This window comes from Zalophus californianus, chromosome 14 (genome assembly GCF_009762305.2).
Source record: "Zalophus californianus isolate mZalCal1 chromosome 14, mZalCal1.pri.v2, whole genome shotgun sequence".
NCBI classification, from domain to species: Eukaryota; Metazoa; Chordata; class Mammalia; order Carnivora; family Otariidae; genus Zalophus; species Zalophus californianus.
Window position 1 is genome coordinate 7919346 of NC_045608.1, and position 13473 is coordinate 7932818.

Here is a 13473-nt window from a genome sequence, read left to right on the forward strand (position 1 = left end):
TGGTATTTCCTAGCTTTCTGCCTTTACCAGGTTACTTACCTTCCCCTGTAAAAGGGTATAATACGATGTCTGCCTAGAGCACTGTTGTGAGAAGTGGCCTGTAGGGGGTGTAGTAGAGCCCCCAGTAAATACTCAGTGCAGAGCAGGTACTGGCTTCTCCCATGGGGGCCTGTGGCAGAGCAAAGGTGCCCAGCTGTGGGCAGGACAGGCATTAAATGAAGGATCCAGAGGGTAGAGTTAGGGAGTCCCCCATCCCCGAACTTGGTCGTGGGGGAAGTTGCCACAGCCATGCAGGGGGCTCACTTGAGGAGCCCTCAGGTTTGATGATGCCCCCCTCTGCTGGGCCTGGCCCCCAGGTGCTGCGATAAGCGGTTATGGACCCGCATCGATCTGAACCACTGCAAGTCCATCACACCCCTGATGCTGAGTGGCATCATCCGGCGACAGCCTGTCTCCCTGGACCTCAGCTGGACCAATATCTCCAAGAAACAGCTGAGCTGGCTCATCAACCGGTTGCCTGGTGAGCACTGGGCCAGGGACCCCAGAGGTGCAGTGGTGGGGGCTAGGGTGCATCTCCTGATCTGCCGCCTCTGTCCCCAGGGCTCCGAGACTTGGTGCTGTCGGGCTGCTCGTGGATCGCGGTCTCCGCACTCTGTAGCTCCAGCTGTCCGCTGCTCCGAACCCTGGATGTCCAGTGGGTGGAAGGACTGAAGGACGCCCAGATGCGGGATCTCCTGTCCCCACCCACAGACAACAGGCCAGGTGAGTGGCCAGGCCCAGGGCATGCCCAAGGGGGTCAGCTTAGAGGCGGTGTGACCAGGCTGCGCCATTGGATCTGGTTTTCACCACAGGCCCCACCTGGTGCATGTGTCCTCAAGCCTCCTCTGGTCTCAGCCCTTTCCCAGAAGATGCAGAGATTGTCCCGGCTGACGTGTTCTCGGGCTCCTTCAGGCATAGAAGCGATGCGTGAGAGCAGAGGCTTCTTTGCACGCCCGAGACTCCACTGGGGGGTCTTCGCATGCATCTCACTGCTTTTCTGTTCGTTTATCCTTCGTCGGCTTTAAGCCTCCATGAGCACGGGGGTCGGTGTAGTTAGAGATGGGGTCCCAAGAGGGAACCATTGCTCCCCACCTGTCACTTACACGAGGAAAGCGTGGTGATCCAGGGATGCTGTGCTGTCCTGCCCCAACTGGCTGAGTACTGCTGGGTAGAATGAGGGCTGTGTTTCTAAAATGTTCGGATTTTTCAAGACTCCAGAAGTGTGAGATTTGATGTGGAAGCTTTAGATTTTTAAATGTAGGAACTAATTTGGGGAAATACTCAATGGCCAAGTGAAACCCAAGCGTGACAAGTGGCTGGTTGGCCTTCTAGTGTTAGGTTGGTGTGACCAGATCTCCCCGGTCAGGTCGACATGCTGCCTCCCTCCTTCCTGCCCCCTCAGGTCAGATGGACAATCGGAGCAAGCTCCGGAACATTGTGGAGCTGCGTCTAGCAGGCCTGGACATCACGGACGCCTCCCTGCGGCTCATCATACGCCACATGCCCCTGCTCTCCAAGCTCCACCTTAGTTACTGTAACCATGTTACTGACCAGTCCATCAACCTGCTCACTGCTGTGGGCACCACCACCCGAGACTCCTTAACCGAAATCAACCTATCAGGTCAGTCGGGGGCACCCAGCAGGGTCTTTCTGGGACCCTGGGGGACAGGCTGGGACCTTCACGTTTGTGGGGAAGTACTTTGCGTGCCTGCTCTTAGAGGGTCCCGGTGTTAGGGCGACGACAGATCTGTAACAATACAGACGGACGGCCTAGGCTAGAGGAGAAACATGAAACACAGCAGTTACTGCTGGATTGCTAAGGCTTGCGGCCAAGAAATGGTGCTGGTAGCAGCCAGAGCACGGAGCCATGGTTCCTGACCCAAAATACCGACTTGAGGAACTTCTGCCGGGTGGTGCAGACAGGCTGGCTCGTGCTGCAGGGAGGGGAGCAGGGCAGCGGTGGGCGGTGAGGCCGGGCAGGCTAGACCGACGAGGTAGCTTTGTTTCTGTTGCTGTTGTCCGCACTTGTGTGCGCCCCTCCCGACCCCGCTGTCGGGCCTGTCGGCGGGGAGGAAACGCTACAGCTGGCGCCGGGGTTCTGCGTCTGCAGGAGCCTCGCTCGCTGACGGGGCTTGAGCCGGTTTGCAAGGTCCTGGGGCGTGACTGATGGCGAGGTGGACAGAGAGCGCAGCCCCCCTCCGCCCAGCTCACCCAGTTCTGGTCTCATTGCTTAGGATGTCGGATTGTGTATGTAAGATTTACACAAGACCTAAAAAACCACTTTTTTCCTCCAGAAATTAGCAACTAATAAAGGACACCTTCACTTCATGCTTGGTAGATACATACGTTCCTGTCAACTGTGCCACACTTGAGGAGGAGTGGGGCGGTTTGGCAGTACGAGACCGTTCTCTGCCTAGGAAGCCATTCTCCTCCTCCTCGGGGAGTTTTGGTGGCAAGGGTTGACCCTCCCTGTGGAGGCGGAGAGGAGAGCCCTCCCGGCTCGCCGCGTGGTCCGGCGCGGATGCTGGAGCTGCCCCGGGGGACGGGCCTGGGAAGGGCCTGGGTGGGGCCGGGCCCTGTGGCGACTCTGTGCCGGGAGCCCGCCGGGCCTTGGGGCAGAGATCCCAGGAGCAGTGCTGCCCTGCAGCGCCGACCGTGCCGCGCTTCCTCGTGTGGAAACCCGCCTCTGCACTTGCTTTTCCATGAAGGCCCTCCCTTCGTCTCCATACAGGGAGCTCTGCGTCCGGTGAAGGGCTCTGCCGTACGTGGCGGCAGACCTCTATACCCAGTCTCTTTGAGAGTCGTCTCTTTTTACAGAGTTTTCCCTTGCCATCGGTATAACTAATGATAAAGGTAAGTCTGTGGCACAAAATAGAGGACAGTGGACATGCTCCAGGATCCATGAACTTGCAGGATCTTCTCTAGTGACAGAGTGAAGTCACAGTTGTCCAGCTTTTGTTATTCAGGCTGAATTTCACCGCAGAATATTTATTTGGGTGCACAAGGCAGGCCCTTCCTTTCTCTTCCCCTGATCCACCCCCCACACACACACACAAAACCACCTTAAAGTCTTTCTTCCGGTGTCTGTCTCTGTACTTCCACACAGCAAGCCTATGTTGCTATTTCTTGATTTTCTTTTTCCACTCGGGCATTCTGTATTTATTAGCTTGCTGTGTAGAACACAAGGATTACTGCTCTTACGTCTTCTCTCCCCCTTATTTTCTAATTCACAGTTAAGTCTCTATCTTTTTATGGCCACATAAGTACTGTCCACTGTTGAGCTAAATAGTGTATTGTAAGTACATTTCCCTTCTCGCACAAATTTTTTTCCCCTGGAATTAATAATAATTGCCTTTTTTTTAATGTTATATTAATCACCATACATTACATCATTAGGTTTTTTTTGTCTTTAAATTTTTTGTTATGTTAATCACCATACATTACATCATTAGTTTTTGATGTGGTGTTCCACGATTCATTGTTTGCGTATAACACCCAGTGCTCCACGCAGTACGTGCCCTCCTTAATACCCACCACCAGGCTAACCCGTCCCCCCACCCCCCAATAATTGCCACTTTTTTGCTTAGTCTCTAAGCAGACTCTGCACCAGACATGAGTACTGTTCTGCCCCCACACAAATCCCTCTGGCCCCGACCAGTTTCTGCAGGAGCCCTCCTTTCTGGACTTTCTCCCAGACTCCTGCCTTCTGTCCAGCCTGGGACTGTCTCCCACTGCCATCCTTGAAATTTTCTTGGTCTGTGTGTTGTGTAGGGTTCCCACTTTCCTTGATCCCACATTTTTGTCCAAAATGTTTTTATTATTCCCTCACACTTAATTGATAGCTTAGCTGGATCTAGGAACCATGTTGTTTCAGAAAGTGGAAGGCATTGCTCCTTTTTCTTTGCCTTCCAGAGTCTAATCCAGACGACTTGGTACTTCATCCTTTGGTGAATATTTTCTGTACTTGTAAGTTTGTTAGGATATTTTCTTTGTTTCTATTTTTCTGTAATTTTTTTAAAAGGTTTTATTTTGAGAGAGTGAAGGAGCAGGGGTAGGGGCAGAGGGAGAGGGAGAAACAGACTCCTCGCTGAGCAGGGAGCCCGATGTGGGGCTCCATCCAGGGACTCTGGGATCATGACCTAAGGCAGAGGCTTAGCCCACTGAGCCATCCAGGTGCCCCTAGTTTTCTGTAATTTTTGATGATGGGCCTTGGTTTGAATCTTTTCGTGCAGCACACTCATGAGCCCTTTCGATCTAGAAACAAATGTCCTTCAGTTCTGGGAAATTTCCTTTTCTTCTTTTTTCTCTGTATTAACTAGTGCTCTGATACCCTTTTTTTTTTTTCTTCCTCCTGTTTTCCACCATCGTGTCTTCTTTTTTCTTGCTTTTCTGGGAGTTTTCTTCTACTTTATCACACAATTCATACAGTGTTTTGTTTTTTTAAGATTTTTTTTGAGAGAACAGGTGGGGGGAGGAGCAGAGGGAGAGGGACAGGCAGACGCCCCACTGAGTGTGAGCCCAGTGCAGGGCTCCATCCCACCACCCTGAGATCATGACCTGAGCCAAAACCAAGAGTCGGACACCTAACCGACTGAGCCACCCAGGTGCCCGGTTTTTATTGCTGTTGTTTATGTAGGTCAAAAACAGTCAAAACATGGGCGGTTTCATATGGTTCAACCTATATTTTTAATTTTCCAGTTTTATTTTATTCGCTGAACTCACACCCGCCCCCTACATCCTCCCATCCTCTCCCCTCACCTGTTCTTTGTACTTTTGTAAAGAGGCCTATTCCTGTTTCTTAGATCCATCCTGAGGATATCGATAGTTTTATTTTCTTCTCCCTGCATATACTTTCTCCTTCAGACATAGTCAGTGGCCCTCATGAGAGATCCTCCTCGGATTTAGTGTCACTGCGTGGTTGTCTGCTTTGGGGTGACCGGAGGCTTTGGACATCAGTCAGTGTGTGGTCAGCATGGGTTGTTTCTTTGGGGAAACCCAGATGTGAGATCTTTCAGACTTTTCTCTTGAGCTGGTCAGGGCTGCCAGAAGGATTCTGTTTGACCTCCCAACTGGAGGGTGCAAGCTAGGCTGCCGTGTCCTAGGGCCTGGCAAGGGAAGGAGGCTGGGGGATCTCAACAGTCAGCAGGGAAGTGTCCCCACAGACCCTGATTTTGGCTGGGTGCCCCAGCCTGCTGTGCCAGATGGTGCCCAGACCAGAGGCTGGAACGCCACTCTTCTGCTGCTGGGGAGGGGATTTAACCCCTTCTTTAGTTCCATTTCCTGTGATTGTTGCTTCCACTACTGGAACCTTTGGGTGTTTACAGAATAAATCTGCTTCTCTGCTTTCTCAAATCTACTAAACGGTTACCTCTTCTCCAGCTTCCAAAGTTTAAAAAAAAAAAATTGTGGTAAAATACCTAACATAAAATTTAACTTTTAAGTATACAGTTCACTAGCATTTAAGTTCATTTACATTGTTGTGTAACCACCACCACCATCCAGATCTCCAGCACTTTTTCTTCACCCCAGCAGAAGCTCTGTACCCACTAAATAACTCCCCATTCCTCCTTCCCCCCGCCTCTCACAGTCCCCATTCTGTGTGAACTTGACTTTTTTAGGGACCTTATGAAAATGGAATTATGGGGGTGCCTGGGTGGCTCCGTCGTTAAGCATCTGCCTTCGGCTCAGGTCATGGTCCCAGGGTCCTGGGATCGAGCCCCGCATCGGGCTCCCTGCTCAGCGGGAAGCCTGCTTCTCCCTCTCCCACTCCCCCTGCTTGTGTTCTCTCTGTCAAATAAATAAAATCTTTAAAAAAAAAAAAAAAAGAAAAATGGAATTATGTAAGTGTTTTGTTGACTGGCTTATTTTAATTAGCATAATGTTCTCAAGGTTCATCCATGTTGTATCATGTGTCAGAATTTCCTTCCTTTTTAAAGCTGAATAGTATTCCATTGTGTGTCTATACCAAATTTTAGTTATCTATCCATCATTGGACAATTGGCTTGCTTCTACCTTTTGGCTATCATGAATAATGCTGCTAGGAGAACAAAGGTGTACAAATATCTGTTCAAGTTCCTGCTTTCAATTCTTTTGGGTATATACCCAGAAATGGACTGCTGGATCATATGGTAATTCTAGGTTTAATTTTTTTGAGGAACTACCGTAATTGTTACTCCATAACAGCTGCACAATTTTACATTCCTACTGATAGTGCACAAGGCTCCCATTTTCTCCACATCCTGGCTAATCTTTTTTTTTTCCACCTATATCCGTTCTAGTGGGTATGAAGTGATACCTCAGTGTGGTTTTGAAATATGTATTATTTTAAGTAATCTCAAGAGTCCCATGCTCTACCGACTCAACCAGCTAGGTGCCCCTCAATGTGGTTTTGACCTTCATTTCCCTAGTGATTAGTGATGCTGGACATCTTTTCATTTATTTGCTATTTGTATATCATCTTTGGGAAAGGTCTATTCATGTCCTTTTCCCATTTTTTAATCAGCTAGGTTGTGGATTTTTTTGTTGTTGAGTTGTAAGAGTTTTTCTGTTTTTGAGAGAGAGCACATGCACAAGCCAGGGGTGGGCAGAAGCAGAGAGAGTATTCGAAGCAGGCTTCATGCTCAGCACAGAGCCTAACGCAGGGCTCCATCTCACAACCATGAGATCATGACCTGAGCTGAAATCAAGAGTCGGAACTGAGCCACCCAGGTGCCCCAAGTTGTAGTTCTTTATATATGTACTCTGGATTTTAATCCCTTATCAGATACATGATTTGCAAATACTTTTGCCCATTTTGTGTGTTGTCTTTTCACTCACTTGTAGTGTCGTTTGCATAAATGTTTTTAACTTTTAGTTCAGTCTCTTTGTTTGTGCTTTCGGTGTGGTGTTAAGAAACCATCGACAAATTCAGGGGTGCCCGGGTGGCTCAGTCAGTTAAGTGTTTGCCTTCAGCTCCAGTCATGATCCCAGGGTCCTGAGATTAAGCCCTGGCTTAGTGGGGGAGACTGCTTCTCCCTCTGCCCCTCCTGCCACTCCCCTGCTCATGCTCTGTCTCTCAAAATCTTTAAAAAAAGAAAAACGAAAGAAACCATTGACTAATTCAAAGTCATACAGTTTTTAGCTATGTTTAGGTCTAAATAATTTTGAGTTAATTTTGTGTATGGTATGAGGTAGAGGGTCCAGCTTCATTCATTTGTATATGGATATCCAATTTTCCCAGCACCATTTGTTGAAAACTTTGTCTTTTACCCACTAAGTGGTTGTGGCACCTTGTCAGAAATCTTTGAAGATTCAAGGGTTTAATTTCTGGGCTGTCAGTTCTGGTCTCTTCGTCTATATGACCTTAATGCCAGTCAGACATGCTGTGGCTTTGTAGTGAGTTTTGAAGTCAGGAAGTGTGAGTCCTCCCAATTTTGTTTTCTAGATTGCTTGGAAATTCAGGATCCCTTACATTTCTACATGAATTTTAGGATGGATTTTTGTATTTCTGCAGAAAAGCTGTTGGTATTTTATAGCAACTTCACTGAATCTGTAGATTGCTTTGAGTAGTGTTGACATGTTGACATTTTAACAATATTGTCTTCCCGTGAATATGGAGTAGCTCTCCATTTGTATCTTTAAATTCTGGCAGCACTTTTTTAGTTTTCAGTGTAAAAAGTCGTTCACATCGTTGGTTAAACTTATTCCTAAGTATTTTATTCTTTTTGATGCTATTGTAAGTGGAATTGTTAATTTTCTGATCGTTCATTGCTAGTGTATAAAAATGCAACTGACTTTTGCATGTTCATTTTGTATCCTGCAACTTGGCTGAACTTGTTTACTTCTTTATGCCACCTCCAACCCTGGGACTTGGACAATCATGAGGCCTACACTAGGGCTGTATTATTTTGACAGTTTACCTGTACTGTTTTCATTCCTACTCACCTGAATGGAAAAAGGAAAGTGCAGACGTTAGTGATGAGAAAGAGAGGCCTCCATCTGAACACCAGAGATGAAGGAATTTATCTGGCCCAGAGGGGGAGCTCTGAGCCCCAAGTTGGATGCTAACTGGCATTGAAGCCTATGGACTATGGATTCAGTTCAAAAACAAAAGAGGGTGGTAAAAGCAAAATATAAGTTAATAGAGTATGGGTAGAAGAGCATGTCTCTAAGTGAGGGCATGATGAAGGATTCTGAATTCTGGGTTTGCTCGCTGTCAACAGAATCTCGCCAGCCCCTTTTAGCACCCAGGTCTTCTGCATGGGTTTCCAGTAAACATTTGGTAAGGGGGCTCACAAGCATGCTGTGCCTTGCTTGAAAGCCCTGGTGCCCATATCAGGGAAAAGGATCCCAAGATGGCCGTACAGATATTATCACTCTCACCCTTTGCTCCCCAATTCCTTCATCTCTGGTGATCTGAAGGGAATAAGCCGATAAGTGCACAATAACGTACAGAGGGAGGTACTTATCGACGACAAATTGGATAGGAAAAGCAAGCTATTTAATATATTGTGTGATCCTATCTTTGTTAAACAGCATAGACAGGAGACCTATTTATGTGAGAATATATACATATAAAGAGGCAATGATTTAAGCTTGTAAGTGATTTTACTTGGAAGTCTGAATGCTTTTCAAGCATACATGAACCTTTATAATTGGTAGTTAGAACCATTCCCCATTTAATGAGAGCTTTCCAGAAAGTGCAGTTTTCCCTAGGGCACTAGGGGACTGGACTGTGCTCAAGGGCTCTGTTGTGTTTCTTCATTGCTTGGTGGGGTTCGGGGGCTGGGGGCGGGGGGCCTGTGGCCTCTGTCTGCGGTCCCTCCGCCTCACGGTGTCCCCTCTTCCCTGCAGACTGCAATAAGGTTACTGACCAGTGCCTGTCCTTCTTCAAACGCTGTGGAAATATCTGTCATATTGACCTGAGGTACTGCAAGCAGGTGACCAAGGAAGGCTGTGAGCAGTTCATAGCTGAAATGTCTGTGAGTGTCCAGTTTGGGCAAGTGGAAGAAAAACTCCTGCAGAAACTGAGTTAGTCCAAGGACAAGTATGTAAATAAGGGGTGGGTGGGGAGAGGGGACACGGCCGGGGAGGGGAAAAGACTTTACAGAAACTAGGGCTTTTATTTTCAATTCGGAACTTGAAACAACAGACCACACGATTCCATTTGGCAAGTCTTGCCGAGGGAGAAGCCGTTCCGCCACCCGTTTGAGTGAACCGGACCCTTTGCTTTGGGCTCTCTGAATTGTAACTGCACTGCTTTCCGGACCATTTCTAAAGGCAGCCTTCATCAAGAAGACATTCCCACTGGAGAGGAGGATGGATGTTGAAGAAATTCTCTTACTGAAGCGTGAGCTTCGGAGTTTGGATGGTGGTGGTGGTTTGGTTTTGGACGCCTCGTTCCTTGCAACTCCGGGGGGCGGTGTCAACATCAAGTGGACCACACACCACATTGCTGCCGTTGTGACACTTTTTTGTTTGGTTTTGTTACATCTTACATTATGCAGAACTATTTTTGTACAAATTGTTTAAAAGTTATTTATGCAAGGTTTGAATGCATACCTGTGTTTTTATTGTTTTGAGATTGACAACTTTCCTGGTTTCCTTAAGGTAGGAGAGAACTTAACCTGTACTTCATCGATACAAATAATCCGTCTCCACACGTGCCCAGATCTGGCAAAGCAGGTGAAGACCTTCCAATTAAAAGCATGTTTAACTGGAAGTTGAGAGCCTGCTTTGTACGTCAAGAATTACATAAGCATGTGGATATATGTTAATTATAGTCGAAGTAAGACACTTTGCCAAGTTTCCTCTGTATAGAATTCACCCATTTCTCAAAATTTTAAAATTCACACTTCAGCCTTTGCACTCAGGAGGGTTTTGCGCCGGCATGAGCTCTTGTATCCTACACAGGTCTAATTTATACAGTGGGTCAAGAAGTAGAATAAACGATCCAACATAGCCTTTTCCTTCTTTCTCTCCCTTGAAGTGAGTTGAGTTCTCGTTCAAAGTTTAGAACACGGCTCTTTCCTCGTTGTAAAGTTACACCTTCATCGGTGCCATTGTTGTAAGGTGGTGTTTTCCTAGACCTTCCCCGATGCGGTTTTACCTTTGTTGAATTTGTATAAACAATTGTACAAAAAAGCACTCTTGGCCTTGGAGAGTTTCTGTTCGAGTGGACTCGAAATCGGAATGAGAAGTCCAGAGGCAGCGGTCTCCACACTGGTATAAACGCCCCAGCTCCGTCATCGGAGAAGCGCGGCCTGTGTGTGCCGCCCCGAGGAGCAGGAGCAGGTGGCTTACCTGCGGGGCTGCCTCGGAGCCCACTTGTAGCAAAGAACTGCCACAGCCCCAGGGGCGCGGGTGGGGGCCGTTCTCTCCTCAGCCTCTCCCTGGAGGCCACTCACGCGTGGGGGCGGGGGGGGGGGGCAGCAGCCGGGAGAGGGAGAAGCCGACTCCCTGCTGAGCAGGGAGCCTTGGGCCAGGGCGGCGGGAGGCAGGTGGTTGTGAGAGGACGTCTCCAGCTGGAGACACAGAAACCAGGGAGAAGGCCTTTTAGATCACAGAACTTTTTTTAAAGGGTCCTACAACCTTCTCCCCTTTGGAAAGGACTGCTCCAGTGAATCTGAAAATGGAGAAGATAACCCACCTTCCTTCCTCTGTAATTTGTTGCCCCCCTTTTTGGCCACAAAATGGTTTTAGATCCCACCCAGTCTCATGCCTCCTGTCAATTTAAACCCAGAGATCCTTTGATGCAAACTGTAGACCTCTGCAGCTGTTACACCCTAAAATTGAACTTGGGAGATGCACTTTACAGAGGTATGATTTGCTGAACACTATGTTTTGTCTTGTTTTTTAAGATTTTATTTACTAGAGCACCAGCCGGGCGTGGGGGCAGAGGGAGAAGCAGACTCCCCACTGAGCAGGGAGCCCAGTCCAGGACCCTGGGATCATGACCAGAGCCGAAGACAGACACTTCACCAACTGAGCCAACCAGGGGCCCAACGCTATGGTTTATTTATGAAAGTGTGGCTTACCTTTGCAAGCCTGGTCATTCATCATGGAGCACCCCCCCCAGAGGCCAGCCTGAGTTCTCCGAATTTCCGAATAAGTGTTACCCTGATGTCCAGTAAAGGCCTCCTCTTCTCTGGGAATTGCTTTAAGGATAACCGTGTTCTCCAGGTGAACAGTCACTGGGGCTGGAGAGCCCTGTTTCTCCTGTAATGTTTCCAGGAGTACACAGGTCTGCCAAAAGGAGGCAGAGGGGGCTGCCAGGGCTGGGGAGCCAAAGCTACCATAGGGACATGCCTCAGAACCAAGACACTGGTCTCTCCAGGCTTGAGGCAGGCCACTATCCTGTAGTGGTCGCATATGAGCTCCCCTGGGTGTCCTGAACAAACCAAAGATACCGCATTACAGTTCCTGTACAGACCTGTTATTTTTAAAAAACGAGCTTTAGGGATACCTGGGTGGCTCAGCCGGTCATGATCCCAGGGTCCTGGGATGGAGCCTCGGGTCAGGCTCTCTGCTCAGCGGGGAGCCTGCTTCTCCCTCTCCTTGCCACTCCCTCTGCTTGGCTTTCTCTCCCACTCTCTGTCAAATAAAATCCTTAAAGAAAATAAAAATACAAATAATAGTAAAGGGCACCTGGGTGGCTCAGTCGGTTAAGCGTCTGCCTTCGGCTCAGGTCACGATCCCAGGGTCCTGGGATCAAGTCCCACCTTGGGCTCCCTCCTCCACGGGGAACCTGCTTCTGCCTCTGCCTCTCTGTCTCTCACGAATAAAATCTTAAAACAACAACAACAAAAAAAAACCAAAAAATGAGCTTTAGATGAGGCCAGCCTGAGCTAAAGTGCTTGCAAATAGTCGCTCTGAGCCCATAAACCCTAACTGATGAAGCCAAAAAAGGACCGTAAGTCAGAGGCAGTGCTTCGTGGATTAGATCACAGCTTCCTAATCTAGAAAAGAGGCTCCGCTCCGTCCCTCCTTCCTCTAGGGAACCTGAGGTTTACAAAGGATGAAACACCATGCATGGCATGTCCAAAGCATCGAATGCTACCCTTCTGTACCGTGAGGATGGGAGCCAGGGGACAACACTGTATTCCACTGTAGCCTTCAGACTTCTGTCCATATATTTCCTATCCAAACAATTAAAGAGAGCATGCCAGCTGGAAAATGTACATTGCAGGGAGAAATGTCTGCCCTCTGCCAAACAAGTCAGTCAGTATTGTGAGCTGTCAAGCCTGTTAGGCTAAAAAATTTCTGTTGGCTACTCACTAAACCAAGATTAATTCAAAACACTACCTTAAAAAAATTCACCATTAAGGGGCGCCTGGGTGGCTCAGTCAGTTGGGTGTCTGCCTTCGGCTCAGGTCGTGATCCCGGGGTCCCGAGATCGAGTCCCGCATCAGGCTCCCTGCTCGGTGGGGAGTCCGCTTCTCCGTCTCCCTGCCGCTCCCCCTGCTTGTGTGCTCTCTCTGACAAATAAAATTTTAAAAGAAAAGACACCATTAAGAGTTTTTTGTTCTCTTGCTAACAACAAGTACCTGAGACTTCTATAAATCCAAGAGGAAACACCAAACAAGCTATTTGAAGCTGAGGCCATGTACAAAACAATCTCAGTTTTCTAACTTAAGACAATCCAGCACCTGCTGCTCAGCTTCTACTCTAGTGTGTTTATCCCCCGCTGGCCAGGCTTTGAAGACGACTTTCCACCAAATCAGCGATTTGTGGGCAAGGCTGAATTTCTGGAGTTCACACTCTCATGAGAGGTATGTAAGTGCTCCTCAAGCTTCGGCAGGGGGTGAGTTTTATTGCTTCTTTGGTGAGGTAATGATCTGCTCAGGCTGCTTACCACACACTGTGGCCAACACCCACCCTGGGATCTGTAGTCAAACAGGAGAGAAGGTTCTTTGAAATATCCACGAGGCCTGGGTTTGCATGCTTTGACCCTCAAAACCAGAAGACATGGGAAGGCATGCTTTTCTTCACAACTAGGCAAACTTCCCCCCCTACACCCAGGGGCAGACTAGTTGCCTCCCTTGCTATAATCTTCAGATTTGTTGACCGACTTGTGGATCCTGAGCACTTAAAGGCATGTGCGCTATTCACCGCAGAGTCAAAAAATAAAACCCAATAGGCCTCAGTTGAGAAGTTAGGCATTTCTGGGTGCCTGGGTGGCTCAGTTGGTTAAGCGACTGCCTTCGGCTCAGGTCATGATCCTGGAGTCCCGGGATCGAGTCCCGCATCGGGCTCCCTGCTCAGCAGGGAGTCTGCTTCTCCCTCTGACCCTCTTCCCTCTCGTGCTCTCTCTCTCTCATTCTCTCTCTCAAATCAAATAAATAAAATCTTTAAAAAAAAAAAAAAAAGAAGTTAGGCATTTCTTAAAAACATACCTGCCCACTACCAGTGGGAATGAGTCCACAGTTGGTTTCAACCAAACACCACCCTGGCTGG

General features: G+C 48.2%; 1 protein-coding gene across 12 annotated transcripts in view; it reads left to right on the forward strand.

Moving 5' to 3' along the window:
- KDM2B (lysine demethylase 2B) overlaps positions 1-10162 on the forward strand; it is a 118425-nt gene extending 108263 nt beyond the window's left edge. For all 12 annotated transcript variants that reach the window (XM_027576109.1, XM_027576111.1, XM_027576106.1 and 9 more), the window contains 4 exons: positions 357-520; positions 601-762; positions 1442-1660; positions 8872-10162. In XM_027576109.1, the coding sequence (XP_027431910.1) occupies positions 357-520; positions 601-762; positions 1442-1660; positions 8872-9053 (727 nt within the window). In that variant the 3' untranslated portion in view covers positions 9054-10162. The remainder of the gene's footprint in view (positions 1-356; positions 521-600; positions 763-1441; positions 1661-8871) is intronic.
- Positions 10163-13473: the final 3311 nt, after the last annotated feature.